Source organism: Littorina saxatilis, linkage group LG7, assembly GCF_037325665.1.
Source record: "Littorina saxatilis isolate snail1 linkage group LG7, US_GU_Lsax_2.0, whole genome shotgun sequence".
Classification (NCBI taxonomy): Eukaryota; Metazoa; Mollusca; class Gastropoda; order Littorinimorpha; family Littorinidae; genus Littorina; species Littorina saxatilis.
In genome coordinates, this window is record NC_090251.1 from 28,416,814 (window position 1) to 28,435,639 (window position 18,826).

The window sequence follows — 18,826 nt, forward strand, 5'->3', positions numbered from 1 at the left end:
GGTCAGTGACCAAAGGCATTGTGATAGCTGGGTGGCCTTGTTAAAAGACACGACCTTCTTCCCAGGGGTCAATGACCCAGTTTTTGCCATGAGAGGTGGTTCCCCTGTCATATCTGAGAGAGGAAACACTTCCTGCATCGGGGTCAGTGACCGGTCAGTGACCGAGTTTAAAAGAGTGGAAATCTGTGTGTGCGGCCAGATCAAAGGCAGGGCAGTACCTAGTAGCTGAAACATGCATTATCACAAGTTGTTTGACTGGTACTCAAGCGGTCTCTTTGATTTTTTTCGTATTTCATACACGGATTAGGCGCTTCATTATACAAGACGCAGGGGTCGAACTCGAGGAAAAAAGTTGCGCCTTATGACCCGGAAAGTACGGTACCGTGGTGTACAAGAAGACAACAATTATCAATTGCTTTGTCACAGTAAGTTACTTAGAAGTATTAGCTACTGCAAAACTCACAGCACATGCATTTATTAAAATATATTTGGCAACGTTTAGTATATATATTTATATAATTGCACTGCACTAAAATGCATCAAATGTATTGAATTCTGAAGAGATATGCTGTAATGTTGAAATGTGTAGTCTAGCAACAGTAGATGACTGAATAATTATAACTGGAAGAGACAGCAAGCAATAATTTACATGCGCCCCCCCAAAAAAATCCAATAACAACAACCAAAACCTCACACACACAACAGTAAAAAAGCAAAGAACAAAAACACCCCTCCAACACACACACACAACACAAGCTTTTACATAAAGAACTCTCTTCAATTTGAAAACTTGCCACATGTTATTGAGCACCTGGTAGGTTAACAATTCTTGAGAACAATGGGGCACATTTTCACAGAACTAATTTTCATAATTTCTACTGGTGCAAGCAAATCCATCAATTGCATGTGCCGTTATTATGTTCTTTCTTTCTTTCTTTCTTTATTTGGTGTTTAACGTCGTTTTCAACCACGAAGGTTATATCGCGACGGGGAAAGGGGGGAAATGGGATAGAGCCACTTGTCAATTGTTTCTTGTTCACAAAAGCACTAATAAAAAATTTGCTCCAGGGGCTTGCAACGTAGTACAATATAATTATTACCTTACTGGGAGAATGCAAGTTTCCAGTACAAAGAACTTAACATTTCTTACATACTGCTTGACTAAAATCTTTACAAAAATTGACTATATTCTATACAAGAAACACTTAACAAGGGTAAAAGGAGAAACAGAATCCGTTAGTCGCCTCTGGGGAGCATCGGGTAAATTCTTCCCCCTAACCCGCGGGGGGTACAAATTCAAATTATATCCTGCAAAATTCACACACAAAAAACAGGCATTAGCATGTCACAGCTTTAGGTTGATTGAATGTGTGTATTCATTTCAAATAAAACATAGTTTACTGATATGTACAATGTATTGAAAAATCAACACCCGGCAGCTGCAATCACAATGCAAAACAATTTCTGTCATAATTTAATTGATTGTGAATCGAAAATGCACAAAAACATTATGATTAAAGCAGCGACAAGATCAACAACAAAAAAAGAAGTTTGGAACTTAAAGGTAAGTCCTACTCTTTGGATTTCAGATGTAAAATCCATCATTGGTATTTGGTGGCACAAAATAAACATAAAATGTCTGTGCATGGTTTCATTTCAAGATGAATAGACATCAATTGTCCGAAATTACACATATATTTTTGGCATCTTCAACAGATATAAAATACTACGAAATAATCATGGGGTACATTGCAAAATCCAGGAGAGGGCAACCTAATTTATGCTGCATTGTGATTGACTTGAAACTAAATGCTTTGGGTCATTAATAGCTGTGAGGATTGTCTATGTGGATTGATCCGTCCTGAGTTCGGTCACTGACACATACTGTTTCATCTTATGCACTGGTCTTATTCCTGTTCATCTAAACTTGGCCAAAACATTATTGCAAAAAAATTTAAACCCAAATTAAAGCATTTATCCCCGTGTCATTTCATTAACACGTTGTATGCCAGAGAAGGCCGTTCACTTAACCTTCAGGATCACCATTTGGATTAAATATTTCTTTTACAGGGATCACGTGACCGCCGCTCAAGTAAGGGTACCGTCAAAATCGACCAGACAAAAACGGAAGAGCCGAATGAAAAATCGACAAAAAATCACAATAGGCAAAACTTTGCAACTTTGACATACGAGAAGAAAGTCAAACCAATTATCTACCCTGAACAGATTGTTTTGTTTTGCTACCTTACGTATTTCGCGTGCTATGCTATTCCTACTGATGCAGGTGTCGATCGCAAGAGCGGTCAAAAACGGGACTTTTTGCGTCATTTTTTAGGGGTATCATGACAAAAAAGTCTGCACTTTAGCAATGACTTGGTGGATTGCTTTGAAACTTTCAGAATATTTTACCAACATACTCGAAATACTTCGAGCGAAATGATGGATTGTTACAGGTGTTTGTTAAAATGTTATGCAATTTTTCGAAAGAAGTTTTTAATCTCGTCATAGGATTGTTCCCTTGGGTCCAAAAAATTCATGACTTTGCATGTCTTTAGAAAAATGATTGATACACACACTGCTAAAGTTTTATGTGCGTGTAAGCACTGACGCAAATTTGCTGGGCCTGTAAACACGCTACATATTTAAGCGATGATTCTGGTGCCACAGCGATGCCCAGCCAAGCGTGACCGTAGCATGTTTTAAGAGGCACGCAGCGATAACAGCTGTAAGCGCGAAACAGCGTGAACGTTCCATTTTTTCCTCATGTGTTTGCATGACTAGCAAATTAACGCCAGCGGCTACACGCAAATGAAACTTAGAAAGAATCTGTATCAATCATTTATCTGTAGATATGCAAAGTCATGAATTTTTTGGACACAAGTGAACAATCCTATGACAAGTTTAACAACATTTTCCGAAACATTGCGTCACATCTGGATAAATAACTGCAACGATCCACATTTTTGCAGGAAGTATCTCTAGTATGTTGGTAAAATTTTCTGAAAGTTTCAAAGCAATCCATCAAGTAATTGCTAAAATGTAGTGCTTTTTGACATGATACCCCTAACAAGAAGGGCAAAGCCCATACGACTCTTTCACATTTAAGTGCAACGATATGTTGGTGTGCAATAACCGCCTGTACGTCATTGTCCAGTTGAAACGATTGTGCCAAGCTGGGTTATCGAAGTCCTTGATATTAGAGTACAGTGGAATCCCTTTTTTAAGACCCCCCCCCCCCCCAGTTTAAGACTCCCTCCTTTTTAAGACCTTGTTTTTTCAGACTTTTTGTTTTTAACCTCTGTAAAATTACCCCCATTTTAAGACTCCCTCCTTTTTCGGACCTCATTTTCTCAGAATTTTGAAGGTCTTAAAAGGGGGGTTCCACTGTAGATGAGGCTCTCCACAACAAAATCTCACTGGCAGTCTGGGGGACATGCGCTGCACTGCCACCTTCACCCAGGAGACAGGATATCGAGTTCCAATCTGACGAACACAAAGATGACGAAAAAGATGCCTCGGAGAAGAAAAGCTGGGTCTTAAAAGGGGGTTCCACTGTGTAAACCATTTGGATAGTTCAGACTTGGTGAAAAGCAACAATCCCTATACAATCATGATTTGATCACGGGAGGCGGATCATGACATATACCATCACGCCACCAGGAGACCACATTAGGGTACACTTTGGCGTAGCGGTCTGCGTAATGCAGCCTCTGACAGTACTCACAGAAAGAGAAGGGAATAGGTTCAATCACCTGCCACTCGTTTTTCCACGAAAGAAAACTCTGGTACAGTTCTTTGTCTGCCGCCACCCGTTTCAAATAATCCGCCAAAGCCTTGACCGTGGGAAACTGTGAGGCGTCAATGAAAGAATTTTTAGGGAGGAGAGCCGTGTAGTTTGCTCCCCCCCTCACCACAGGAACGATGTCCACCTCTTTCATGATCAGGTAGGCTTTTTCCGTGATGTAGTCCTTACACAGCGAGTTTTCAAACGATAGGTAGAAGTAATAATCCTTGCTCAGCATGTCCCGACACGCCTTCAAATCTTTCCTATCACACTTTAAGTCGCCGCAACGACCGTAAATGTCCACCTCAATAAATTCTTTCAAAGCTTTAGTAAAGTCCATGCGCTTGCTCTGCGAGCCACAGTTGGACACAAACCATGCCACCATCTTGCTTTTTCCTTCCACCACAGAGGTGAAGTTTCTGGCAGGCAGAGGTGAGGAGGGCTTCACAACATCACCGTAGCCGAAGTAAAAGTCTGAATCACGCCTGTACGTCATAGTCCAGTTGAAACGATTGTGCCAAGCTGGGTTATCAAAGTCCTTAATATTAGAGTAGATGGGACTCTCCACAGCAAAATACACCCAGACCTGGTTGGGTGTTCGCGGAGGCGGTGGCCGGGACCAAAAATGATGACTAGAGAAGGCGATGACGCAGTCCACCTCCTCCACCAGCTCTTGGTCGAGGGTCAGAGCGCAGGAATGATCGCACTTAGAAAACAAGCTCAGGCCTGACACAAGGCCGTAGTAGTCGGGGAAGGAATGCATCAAAATGACTTTGGTCTGAGAGGTAGCTGGGGTGGTGTGGTTATCAGGGGTGACGAGTTTGGGTTGGCGGCCAGGGTCCTGCCTCCCTTCCTCCCGTAGGTTTTGAACCCACTGATGAAGAGCTGCTCTCCTTTTCTGCTGCGTCTTGACGTTGTTGTAGGCGTATCTGTTGAGGATGATGGTCACCAGGCATACCCCTCCCGCCGCCAACAGCATAATCACGCGGATGCTCATTCTTCTGCAACAAAAGAAATATCTAAGTTCATTTCATCATTTTAAACAAGTTTTAATTTTCCATCTTCCGCAACAACAAGAACCAAAAACAAACAAAACAACAACAAGAACCAAAAACAAACAAAACAACAACAAAAACAAAAAGCATTCACCTCATTTCATCATTCAGTAAGTTGTTCCACCTGCCAGTACAGCAACAACAAGAACCAACAAGTCGCGTAAGGCGAAATTACTACATTTAGTCAAGCTGTGGAACTCACAGAATGAAACTGAACGTAGTCCGCCGCTAGTGCAAAAGGCAGTGAAAGTGACGAGCCTGTTTGGCGCGGTAGCGATTGCGCTGTGCTTCATAGCACGCTTTACTGTACCTCTCTTCGTTTTAACTTTCTGAGCGTGTTTTTAATCCAAACATATCATATCTATATGTTTTTGGAATCAGGAACCGACAAGGAATAAGATGAAATAGTTTTTAAAACGATTTCGGAAATTTAATTTTGATCATAATTTTTTAATTTTTCATTTTCAGAGCTTGTTTTTAATCCAAATATAACACATGAATATGTTTTTGGAATCAGAAAATGACGAAGAATAAGATGAAATTGTTTTTGGATCGTTTAATAAAAAATAATTTTAATTACAAGTTTCCGATTTTTAATGACCAAACTCACTCATTAGTTTTTAAGCCACCAAGCTGAAATGCAATACCAAACCCCGGCCTTCGTCGAAGATTGCTTTGCCAAAATTTCAATCAATTTGATTGAAAAATGAGGGTGTGACAGTGCCGCCTCAACTTTTACAAAAAGCCGGATATGATGTCATCAAAGGTATTTATCAAAAAAATGAAACAAGGGCAAAGCCCATACGACTCACATGCTTGACCTTGACCTTTACATGACCTTGACCTTCAGGGTCAACGTCAAATAACTAAACCTAGCAATGACATACACTAAGAACTGCTTTACACATTTTTCCTACCAAAATACATGTGACCTTGTCCCAAGGTCAAGGTAATCCAAGGTCATGCAACACAAAGCTGTTAATTCAAGACATAGGAAGTACAATGGTGCTTATTGGCTCTTTCTACCATGAGATATGGTCACTTTTAGTGGTTCACTACCTTATTTTGGTCACATTTCATAAGGGTCAAAGTGACCTTGACCATATGTGACCAACTGTGTCTCATGATGAAAGCATAACATGTGCCCCACATAATTTTTAAGTTTGAAACAGTTATCTTCCATAGTTCAGGGTCAAGGTCACTTCAAAATATGTATACAATCCAACTTTAAAGGACCCTTGCGACCTTGACCTTGAAGCAAGGTCAACCAAACTGGTGTCCAAAGATAGGGCTTACATTGCCCTGTATAGCATACATAGCTAAGGTTGCCATTCTCGATAACTTCAGAAAACAAGAAGGGCAAAGCCCATACGACTCACATGCTTGACCTAAACCTAGCAATGACATCATACACTAAGAACTGCTTTACACATTTTTCCTACCAAAATACATGTGACCTTGACCCAAGGTCAAGGTCATCCAAGGTCATGCAACTACAATGGTGCTTATTGGCTCTTTCTACCATGAGATATGGTCACTTTTAGTGGTTCACTACCTTATTTTGGTCACATTTCATAAGGGTCAAAGTGACCTTGACCTTGATCATATGTGACCAAATGTGTCTCATGATGAAAGCATAACATGTGCCCCACATAATTTTTAAGTTTGAAACAGTTATCTTCCATAGTTCAGGGTCAAGGTCACTTCAAAATATGTATACAATCCAACTTTGAAGAGCTCCTGTGACCTTGACCTTGAAGCAAGGTAAACCAAACTGGTATCAAAAGATGGGGCTTACTTTGCCCTATATATCATATATAGGTGAGGTATTCAATCTCAAAAACTTCAGAGAAAATGTGAAAAATGTGAAAAATAGCTGTTTTTTAGGCAACATTTATGGCCCCTGCGACCTTGACCTTGAAGCAAGGTCAAGATGCTATGTATGTTTTTTGGGGCCTTGTCATCATACACCATCTTGCCAAATTTGGTACTGATAGACTGAATAGTGTCCAAGAAATATCCAACGTTAAAGTTTTCCGGACGGACGGACGACTCGGGTGAGTACATAGACTCACTTTTGCTTCGCATGTGAGTCAAAAATGCGAAAATGTGAAAAATGGTCGTTTTTAAGACAACAATTACGGCCCCTGTGACCTTGAACTTGAGGTGAGGTCAGGTTGCCGCACATGTTTTTTGAGATCTTGTAACCATACACCATCAGGCCACATCAGGTGTTGATAGACTTAATAGTGTCCAAGAAATATCCAACGTTAAAGTTTTCCGGACGGACGCCGGGACGGACGGACGGACGGACGGACGGACGGACGACTCGGGTGAGTACATAGACTCACTTTTGCTTCGCATGTGAGTCAAAAAACATCCGGGGATATCATACCCAGGAACTCTCATGTCAAATTTCATAAAGATCGGCCCAGTAGTTTAGTCTGAATCGCTCTACACACACACACAGACAGACAGACAGACAGACAGACAGACACACACACACACACCACGACCCTCGTCTCGATTCCCCCCTCTACGTTAAAACATTTAGTCAAAACTTGACTAAATGTAAAAACAAACAAAACAACAACAAGTCGCGCAAGGCGAAAATACAACATTTAGTCAAGTAGCTGTCGAACTCACAGAATGAAACTGAACGCAATGCAACGCAGCAAGACCGTATACTCGTAGCATCGTCAGTCCACCGCTCACGGCAAAGGCAGTGAAATTGACAAGAAGAGCGGGGTAGTAGTTGCGCTGAGAACGATAGCACGCTTTTCTGTACCTCTCTTCGTTTTAACTTTCTGAGCGTGTTTTTAATCCAAACATATCATATCTATATGTTTTTGGAATCAGGAACCGACAAGGAATAAGATGAAAGTGTTTTTAAATTGATTTTGAAAATTTAAAAATTTGATAATAATTTTTATATATTTAATTTTCAGAGCTTGTTGTTAATCCAAATATAACATATTTATATGTTTTTGGAATCAGCAAATGATGGAGAATAAGATGAACGTAAATTTGGATCGTTTTATAAAAATTTTTTTTTTTTTACAATTTTCAGATTTTTAATGACCAAAGTCATTAATTAATTTTTAAGCCACCACGCTGAAATGCAATACCGAAGTCCGGGCTTCGTCGAACATTACTTGACCAAAATTTCAACCAATTTGGTTGAAAAATGAGGGCGTGACAGTGCCGCCTCAACTTTCACGAAAAGCCGGATATGACATCATCAAGACATTTATCAAAAAAATGAAAAAAACGTTCGGGGATATCATACCCAGGAACTTTCATGTCAAATTTCATAAAGATCGGTCCAGTAGTTTGGTCTGAATCGCTCTACACGCACGCACACACACACACACACACACACACACACACACACACACACACACACACACACACACACACACACACACACATACACCACGACCCTCGTCTCGATTCCCCCCTCGATGTTAAAACATTTAGTCATAACTTGACTAAATGTAAAAAGCATTCACCTCATTTCATCATTCAGTAAGTTGTTCCACCTGCCAGTACAGCAACAACGAAAGATTAACATCCCTGTTCATTTCATCATTTTAAAAGTTGCTTTATCTTCCGAGACAGCACTAACAAAAAGAAAGTCAGTCCATTTTATTATTTAAAAGCAGCATGCTTGCTCCATCTAATCTGCCACACAAAACAACAAACTTTTTAGTTCACTTTGTCATTTCAAGCGAGTATGTTAATTCTGTTTAAAAACTGAAACAAATCTCAGAAACTTTTCGACAGAAAACAACTGATGCTGACAGAGAGACAGATGCACTGGCATATATTATACTATATAGTTTGGGTTCTAGCAGGTGGGTACTTCAATGAGGCCCAAAAAAATAATAGGTGTGGTTACGGTAACATAGCCAAAAAAATTAGGGTAGGAAGGTAGGCAATCACTTTTATTTATTTTTTTTTTTTTTTTTTTCTAATGTGTACAAATTAAACCTACTTGACAGGGAAATAAGTGTGCGACTCGGGCGCTTTCGCTTTCATTGCGTTTTCTGCACTCGTTTACTTGTTGTTTTGGGTATTTTTTTGACAAATGTAATAAAAAGTTATAGGGTCGGCCCCAAAAAATAGGGTAGGTCGGGTTACCGTAACCACACCTATTTTTTTTTTAGGCCTGATCATCTATGCACATCTTGAGCAATAGATAAACGAAGGGTGAGAAAAAGACCCGGAACGAACATTATTCCCCCCTCTGCCTTTTTTCTCTCTGTAAACTTGTAGGGCTAGTTATTTTTCGGTAACTTACCCAACAACCAAAATCACTTACCCAATAACGGGCCTGAATCCTCGATAGCTCATGGGTAGAGACTGTACACATTGTGGATCTACTTTTTGCGACTCAAAAGTTCAGAACACTCTAATGTACAAACAATCAGGCTTAGGTGCACCCATTCCAACTTTGAACACAAATTAAACATAGGTCCCATCTTGTAACAAAGCATTCCTCAGCACTAAGAGCTACACTGACAGGTATAAAAAATGGAATTGTAACACTAGCTTCACTTTACTTGCACTGTCAGGAATGACAATTTTACTGTGTACATAAGTTTCTCTCAGTTTCAAATTCAAGAACACATTTGTGGTTAAGTCTTCAATACATATCTGTACAATATTACCACACGATTATAAACAGTGTTGATGTCAGATTCAGATGACAATTATAGTCAGTTCGACCTGGATTGAAAACATTAAAAGGTCCAAATAATGTGGCTACGAAAAAAATGTGTTCTGTCAGGCCTGAAGTTGGCGAGAAGAAACATGTAACTGGCGAGTAGAAATGTTCCTCTACTCGCCAAATATGAGTAAAGTTGCAGAAACAAATTGGTGGTTTGGCCAGTAAAGTTTGCTCTCTGGATAGTAAATGTTCAGAATCACTAGCCAAAGGCGAGTACACCATTTGTTGGACTTTCAGGGCTGTCTGTCAGAAGACCTCTCCTATATGTCAAAATGATCTGACAATCGACCGGCCAGGAGTCATAACAATGCATCAGATCAAAAAGGTATGGGTAAACGACTGAAGACTGTAGAGGCTCATGGGCATGAACAACATTGTATAAACACCTACAATTTGAAACTGACCTTATTCTGACCATCGTGGAATGTAAGATGCAGTGCGAAGAACGGGATGTCTCGGTAAAGGTATGTCACAACCACAGCTCAATGACCGTTTAAGGTACTCTTCTGTGTCCTGTTGCTGTCTGCTACGCAACCTGCACAAAAAAACATATGTTGCTGATATATCATTTAACAAACTGGCAGCACCCATCTGATATTAAAAGATCTTATTCTTAAGCATTTTGTTTGTTTATTTGTTGCTTAACGTCCAGCCGACTACGCAGAGCCATATCAGGATGAGGAAGGGGGGGATGAAGGGGGCCACTTGTCAAGCGATTCCTGTTTACAAATGCACTAACCCATTACTTGTGTCCCAGCAGGCTTTAGTAAAACTAAATTAATACCTACTGGAAGATTACCAGTTTCCAGTATGTTAAAATAGGCTTAACCTATCTACTGCTGGACTTACATCAGAACACTAACAGATTAAACTATACATGAATTGCGAGACAAGCGGCAAGAGAAGAGATTTTTGGAAAAAATACAGGTGAATGAGCAAGAAGGCAGAAAAAAGAAAAGAATTCATGAAGAAAAAGAGAGCATGACAGGAAAGAGGAACCAAAAATCTACCTAACAGCAAACTAGAAAGCTCCTGCGGTTCCAAAAACAGGAGGGGCCTTTAATTTCATAACCGCAGTGCCCCACTGCGGGAATTCTTAAGCATGAAATTGTCAATCAGAAACACCTTACACTGCAGCACCTGGTCTAAGTGTCAATCAGTACAATACAGGCAAATCCAGCTAACTCACAAACGGTTAAGTCAAAAATTCGCTTAGCACACAAAGAAATTCTGGTCCGGAATTATCCCTCTTTATCTATGTGTACAAAGTACCCTGAGCTCGAAATGGGATTTCTCTTACGTAAGTCGAAAGACGGATAGCACACAACAGAAAGTCAGTCCCAAAGACAAAGTTTACTCTATATTTACTACAGCAACTCGAAACACGAAACTTGGCGTCTCACACTAGCGCATTGTGTAACCTTATTCCCTTCTTCTCTACACGGACGCCACACCGACTGGTCAGTCGGCACGCAATAAAGTATGAACTGAAGTTAGGAGGGGGCGAGGAGTAAGGAGGGGGCGAGGAGTAAGGAGAATTATCCAACTCCAAGAAAACATTCTGAAAAAGGTGGGGAAGTGGTGACAAGGCAGTGAACGCACTCACCATGCACTGACATCATACGAAAGCAGCCACACAAACACAGCACAGAGGCAGAGGCAGGTGTGCAGATGCTTTGTGAGAATAAGGTTGAAAACCAGTTTGAATAAAAAAAACACCCAGCAGATAGAGCCGCATGTCATAATCATTCTTCTTGTCTGGCTTTATTGACTGCATGCCGATCTTGTGGCAGTGACTTTTCACTCTTCAGTCGGACTGTACACAAACCGCTCTCACTCTCCCTCACTGACTACCCTAAGCCCTACAACTGATCTTTGGAAATTGTTTGGAAGAGTACACCTCTCTATTTCTCTCCAATGCTCTTCCTGCTGACTTCAGTGACACCGGACACCCCACTGAGTTTAGCCAGCTACCCCCCACCCCCCCCCCCCCCCTCTCTCTCTCTCTCTCTCTCTCCCCAGCCATGTACTGTTTGGTGCTGTGGCCAGAGAGGTGTCACCGGCTAATTGAGGCCAGCTGCACTGTTCACTCAGAGCAAAACTAGTTGACTGTGTCTAACTTTTGACAAAGCAACACAACTGAAGGGTTCACAGATTAGGTAACCGACTCACTGGTCAAGGCTGCAGGGAAACAAGAGTATCTTGTCAATGAAAGAGGTTACACACAGATACGCGATGCTGAGAACGGTGGCCGATTTTTCACTCTCTTTCTCGGAGGGCCTTCATCATTGCAGGGACTGCTGTAAAGAAATGCTTGCTCAGAAACATGCACCAGAACTGGTGGACACCATCGACAATGTCAAACATGAAATCGAAGCAGTTTGCTTGAGGAAACGGTCGTCAGCAACTCAAACTTCTCTGTTTTCTTTTTTTAAGAAAATCTGAGGTGACTTTCTTTGTGGCCCCGCCCCCTCCCTCTGTAAGGACCCCCCTCCATAAGGACCGATTTTTGTCAACATTTTCAAGGTCGCTAGAGAGGGGTTCCACTGTACTATGACCAAGTCGAAATTTCGGATAGGACACAATAACAATTCGGTCCCTTCAATTTCGTCTTATCCGGATTTGCCTGTACTTAAAGGCACAGTAAGCCTCCCGTAAACCATCACCGATACTGTCAGGCTTTTACACACAGTACAAACACCCTTCCATTTGAACGCTCACCGAACGGGAACATCCTAGGTGCCCTACGTAAAAAGCGAGCAATTTTCAAAGAATTAATTTTGTGGTGCGTTTTGGCGCTAGACCAAACTTTTAAAATCTAAATAATAAATTGACAGCTTGTTACACAAACATTCTTAAATCACAAAAGAATTCTTTTTTTCTCTGGTGAGAGTACAATTCTCAACAAATGACTCTTTTTAATGCCTCTAATTTGTCTATGATTTCAACCACATGTGCAGCTGTATACCAGTCACGTGTTTCATTGGTCCTCAGAGTACATGTTAACAGTCCCCGCTTTCTTTAAGGTGGGGATTGGCAAGTGACGCGAGTGGGGCAAGGAAGTACCGTTTCTTGGGCAATTCTCGCTGCCAAATAAATGCTCTCGCTGTCGAAGGGTGTTTCCCATTGATAATTCTGCATCCACACACAGCAAGGAATGAACTTGAGCCAAGAGAACGCTAGCATGCCTTGGAGGTGCTCGCTACGTGAGAAAAAATGGTGTCTGTGCAGCTGCCAATCCCAGGGATGGCCAAATCGTCCGCCCGATCGCCAGGGGCGAGTTAATCAATCAATATGAAGCTTATATAGCGCGTATTCCGTGGGTACAGTTCTAAGCGCTTGTCGAAGAGTTGTCAACACAGGACTAACAAAGAAACTAACATCTACAGACGGACACGAACCCTATCACACACTAGCAAACCCTGATAAACATACAACAAACAACTGTTTAACAACAATGTACACATCAATAGCTAGGTCCAAACAAAATAATATTAAACACAAAGAAAACATCTCTCACAGAGCACAGCACAAGAATGTCTTTTGGGGCACAACACATCACGTCGAACATGAAAGTCGCAGCCAGCTACGGGAAGAACTGAGTCTTCAACCTACTCTTGAACGCGTCAAGAGAGGGGCTCTGGCGAAGCTCAAGCGGCAGGGAGTTCCAGACGGAGGGGCCCGCGGAGGGGAATGCACGCTGACCAGCAGATGCGAGTTTCGAGCGAGGGATGTGAAGGCGGAGTGGGTCAGCAGCAGAACGAAGGGGACGGTCGGAGGGCTGGGTGTACAGGTCCAGGGAGGATTGAAGGTACTCGGGAGCAGAGTCGTTGAGACACTTGTAGACCAGAGTGGACAGTTTGTAGGAGATTCGGGTGTTGACAGGGAGCCAGTGCAAGGAGCGAAGTAGGGGGGTGATGTGGTCTCGCTTCGTCTTCCTCAACGTCAGCCTGTTACCAGTTAAAAATCCGACGGGCTAGTACAAAGCGCCTGGCAACTCGCCCGGCTGGCAGTAAAAAGTCTGGTCAAATACAACACTTGTGGTTGTAATATAAACACTGCAGATCAACTGTGGTAATCATACCGGGCCAGCGAAATGTCTGGCGGGCTAGTGGCTTTCCTGAAGTTACTCGCCCGTCTGGCAAGTTACAATTTTGAGATTTGGCTATCCCTGCAATCCGATTGGCTGTCCATGTCTGCATGTTTACTGACTAGTGCAGACGACTTTTTATGTATCAACCAATGGTGTTTCATTCTTGTGTAGCTAGCCATCAAACTGTTTCATTTTCACTCACACTTCCTAGCTCTACGAGCGGCTAGCCGGTAGCATATCTCACCTGAAAGAAACACGCGTCATGCAGGTACCACCAGTGTACAACATTAACAGGTGTTTTCTTTTTCATGAAGATTTGAAATGGTTTCCTTGTCTCTGTGCGAGGAGCATTATAATATTATTCTTAGTCACTGTGAGCTCTTGACTGGTTCTGGTACTGGTAGTGGTATATAATAATAATAATAATAATAAATGAGCATTTATATAGCGCAACATCATAACTTTACAATTATGCTCTTTGCGCTTGACACATTTAAAATATATCGGTACGTAAGGTTATTTGGTAATGTTGAACTTTATTTTTAAAAATACGCTCTGGCTATATGCACTCGGAGTGTATACAGGGGTCAGAATCTTCAAGTGTATACACTCCGGCTTTAACTTCCAGTCGCGAAGCGAGTTTGCCATTCGACAGCACTTTGCGATAGGAACGCAGAGCAGTTGATTATAAGAGTACAAAGAAACGAAAACAATCTGATGCTGCATGGCCTTTGCTGTAACGTAGATTACACTTTCGACACTGAACCGCAACAACACTCAGAGCGTCATTCGACACCATTTTGCCAAGTTACGCTTCACTTTCGATTCATGGTAATGGTATCAAAGTATACGCTGGGAACAAACACAGACAAAAACAAACACACACACGAAAATGATGCTTCATGGCAGTTTATTGTCGGTGTTTGGAACACACTTGGAGTGTGTATCGACCTAGAAACGGTTGTATACTACTATGTGAATGTACATTATTTGCCAACCCTCGCCCACAGTCCGAAAAAGAGATATAGCGGAAGTCCATACGTCAGACTGATTTTTCATTGGCTACTTTCTAACGACTTGTTAGAGGGCATTTCATTGGCTACAGATTAGTAAGAGAGCTTTTCATTGCCGGAGTGTATACAGACTCATCGATCCTGTACTCGAGTGCGTATAGCTTTTGCCTAAAATCTAATATATAGTTTTTCAGTAGTAAAAAAAGACGACCGGTGTCGCGAAATTTTCTTTCGCCGAAATATTTGTTCTCCCCCACCAACACGTTTCACTCATTTTTGTACCAAAAACAATTCTTCTGCAAAACCATCCTCTGACTTCGGGTTAGGGGTAAGTTTGGGAATGGGTTAGGTATATGTAAACAGTTTTAAAATGCGTCAATTTCTGGCGATGTTTGTGAACTAAGAATTCAATCGACGCCGTCCGCGGCAATTCGGTATTAAGACATACCCGAAATCTTCGTTCACAAACATCGCCAGAAATTGACGCATTTTAAAACTGTTTACATACCCCGTAGTCAGAGGATGGTTTTGCATAAGAATTGTTTTTGGTACAAAAATGAGTGAAACATGTTGGTGGGGGAGAAAAAATATTTGCAGTGGCTACACTTAGGCAAAAAAAAATAAAAAATAGGTGTGGTTACGGTAACATAGCCCAAAAAAAATAGGGTAGGAAGGTAGGCAATCTTTTTTTTTTTTTTTTTAACTTTTTTTTCTAATGTGTACAAATTAAACCTACTTGACAGGGAAATAAGTGTGCGACTCGAGTGATTTTGCTTTCATTGCGTTTTCTGCACTCGGTTTTTTTTTGTTTTTGTTTTTTTTTGGTTGACAAATGTAATAAAAAGTTACAGGGTCGGGCCCTAAAAACAGGGTAGGTCGGGTTACCGTAACCACACCTATTTTTTTTTTAGGCCTTACGCCGCCCGTAACTTTTCCCTTCTTTGCTTTGATTACGCCACAAAGCATTTCCCCGCCAGGGCCGCGCTCTACTTCCGGTTTGATCCGGTTTGGGCGGCCATTTTAAAGCGTGGGGCGAGTGAGGACAGACATGTTTAACAGTTCATTAGTAGTGGTTGTGCGTTTCTACCCGTATGCAAGCAGGTTTACTTTAGTCATGGATAGCGGACTTCACAGCGAAGCAGTTTTGACAGTAGGAAGTACGTTCGAGTCCTTCGACAGGTTGCAAAAAGTTATCTCGGACTTTGAAACGAACGCGTTCGTCCAGCTCTACATTCGGTCGTCGCGAAAACTGCAGGTGCAGCGCAAACGAGCCCCCAGAAAGACTTTCAACGAAGCATTGCAGTTTGGCGAGTTGGACGAAACCATCTGATGCAAACAAACACTACATTTTTTCCTCCAATTAACCTGTACGCATAGTACACATACGGGAAAAATATAACCCATAGTACATTCAGTACAGTACATCCTAGTACACACCATGGAGGAAATTCCACCACAAATCATACACAAATGATTCCTTGTTTGGAGAAACAAAATAACGGGATGGGTTGAACAAACAACTACTTCACTCCCCACATTCACCTGTATCATTAGTACAGATAAAAATACGGAATAAACCCGTTAAAGGAACAGTGAAATCTATAATAACTGAGCCTCATATAAGCCTCAATCACTGAGAGGATATCTGGAAAATCAACCACCAGTCCTAACAAGGGACATGAATAATAGTGAGCGTGTTACGACAGTAAAATGGCGTCATGTCGTAACTAGAGAATGTCCGGGTAGGATCACGCCGCGTCGTAATCAAAGTCTGGCCGAGTGACTCTACGACTCGTGGAAAAGGTGTAACCGAAGCCTGCAGTGAGCGGGTTACGACAGTAAAATGACGTCATGCCGTAACTATAGAATTTCTGAGTCGAATTACGACTTGAAAAAGGCGTAACACTAACAGTAGCCCGGGCTACCAAAAATATTTCGGCGAAAGAAAATTTCGTGACACCGGCATAAAAAGCCTGGTTGCATAGTAACACTAACAGTTGACTAAACGATATTGCAGCTTTTTTGTGTGTAATCATATGCCGCATGCAATACATTTTCCAATCCATGGCTCAAGAGTCAAGTTCGTTCCCTGCTGTGGATGCAAAATAATCAATGGGAAACACCCGACAGCGAGAGCATTTATTTGGGAGCATTTCATTTCTAAACACAAACTTCAAACACAAAAACGCGGTCATCCTTGACAGAAATACAAAATACGGGCATGCAAATAAATATAACTATATATGTTACGCTTAATGTGCGGTCAAAGACTTAGAATAACCATTTACCTGAATTGTCGTCTGCACATTGGTTCTTTCTTTCGATCACGCGAAATCTCGCGAAGTCAGAGTTACCGGACTTAGTCAATCACTTTCACTTTTTACAGGAATACAGTAATATTTCTGCAGCATTGAAAATAATGGCAACACTGGTTACTTCTATTCTTCAGTTTGGACAAAACAACAAGCAATACAATGCACAACCCAGAGGGCGGACACACAAAAACAAACACACCCACACACACACACATCTGACACTCTAACTGACACACATATCAACCCGATTCCCTCATAATATGGCGTATAACTGGGAGCACTGAGTTCGGCTCAGTATCAAGGTCGTAACATACGAAATGATGCATCCGCTTCCATGAGACTTTGGTGCGCGTCTGGTGATTATGCAGTGACCCGGAACGAACATAAGATAAGAAGGAAAGGTCCCTTAGCGTTGTGATTTTACGCAGAGACCTTGCCGCTTGTCGCCGGGCCGATCAGCGGCATGCAGCTCAGAGCTTCATGAGTTTTTCCTTGACTGAAGAAAAAGCTCCGGTTTTAATCTGCGCGTAGGCCTATATTCTTTTGTAGTCAATGTTAAAATACGTATCAATAGTATATTAGTCTTTTTAGTTATTTGTACAGATTTCTACACTGAAGAGATAAAAGTCGAAACGGCAAAAGACCCAATCAAGTTATTGTGCCAGTGTCTTCAGGTCTTGTGCCTGTGTAGTCACCAAGGCTGTGAAGAAACCTCAGAATAAACCTCAGTAGCCAGGCTAAACGGTATGAAGACTGCCCACATGTGCGCTTACGCAACCGAGCCGGTGTAACGCGTTCAGCTTTCCCCTGGCATTCAGCTTTCTCGGATCGGCCGTCAGCCAGTTTATTTAAGTTTATTCAGTTTATTTATTAAGGAGATTTCTATAGCGCATAACTAAAAGCACTATGCGCTTTACAATATCACTAGGTATAAGCACACGCAAACATACTCTGATTAGATAGAACTTAGCCTAACGGCAAGACATACTAAGAACACGGCTAAACATTTGAGTTCATACAAAAATAGAGAATTACATTACTACATTACAGCAGAGACATTCTATCTATGTCTCTGATTACAGTTACGACGTTGATCTTATATAAACTCCACTGCACCGAAAAAGCTCCCCTCCCTTCCATAGTACTGATGATCGAGCTTAGGTACTTTGCATTCATGGCGTCAAATTCATTTGTGACAAGGTGACCAGTCACCAATTATAGAGTAAAGTTTTTGTCATTGTCCAGTCTAGCTAGTGTTTGTAGTTCATGTTGGCGATCGCTTTATGTTTTGTGTAATGCCATTATCTGTTCTAAGTTAAATTTTGAGATGCACATGTCCAGTCACCGGTAGATCCTAAGCATGCTTAGCCGTCTGTGTCCATGATGTTCTGACTAGTCTTTGATCCTTTGAACTTAAGCCGCTCTCCTAGGAAGACAACGGGTAGCCGCTAGCGGCTGCAGGTGTTGTTATGTAATATGGCGGCCTGTCTGTCTCAGTCTGTATTCCTCGGCTAGCGGCATGTAGCAGTGGTTTTCAAGTAGGTGTGAATTCCTTTGAATTTGATCCGGGTTCCTCCGAAAACGGCGTATGGCTGCCTAAACGTCGGGGTAAAAAAACGGTCATAGGCCTACACGTAAAATTCCACTCGTGCAAACTAAACTTGAAACACGAGTGTACGTGGGAGTTTCAGCCCACGAACGCAGAAGAAGAAGAAGCCGAACAAGATCCGGGTAGATGATAGACGATACCAGCTGGGCTCGAATGTTTTAGTCTTTACCCCCCCTCCCCCCCCTCCGCCTTTCCTCTTTTTTTTATTTTTTATTTTTTTAATAA

General features: G+C 41.7%; 1 protein-coding gene across 1 annotated transcript; it reads right to left on the minus strand.

Annotated features, from left to right (window-relative positions):
• Positions 1 to 3,241: 3,241 nt before the first annotated feature.
• Positions 3,242 to 17,021, minus strand: LOC138971092 (alpha-(1,3)-fucosyltransferase C-like). The gene is made up of 3 exons (XM_070343704.1): positions 16,966 to 17,021; positions 9,976 to 10,106; positions 3,242 to 4,785 (listed from the first exon to the last, which is right to left on the minus strand). The coding sequence occupies exons 2-3, from the start codon at positions 9,987 to 9,989 to the stop codon at positions 3,609 to 3,611; spliced, it is 1,191 nt and encodes a 396-aa protein (XP_070199805.1). The 5' UTR covers positions 9,990 to 10,106; positions 16,966 to 17,021; the 3' UTR covers positions 3,242 to 3,608.
• Between the last annotated feature and the right edge of the window lie 1,805 nt (positions 17,022 to 18,826).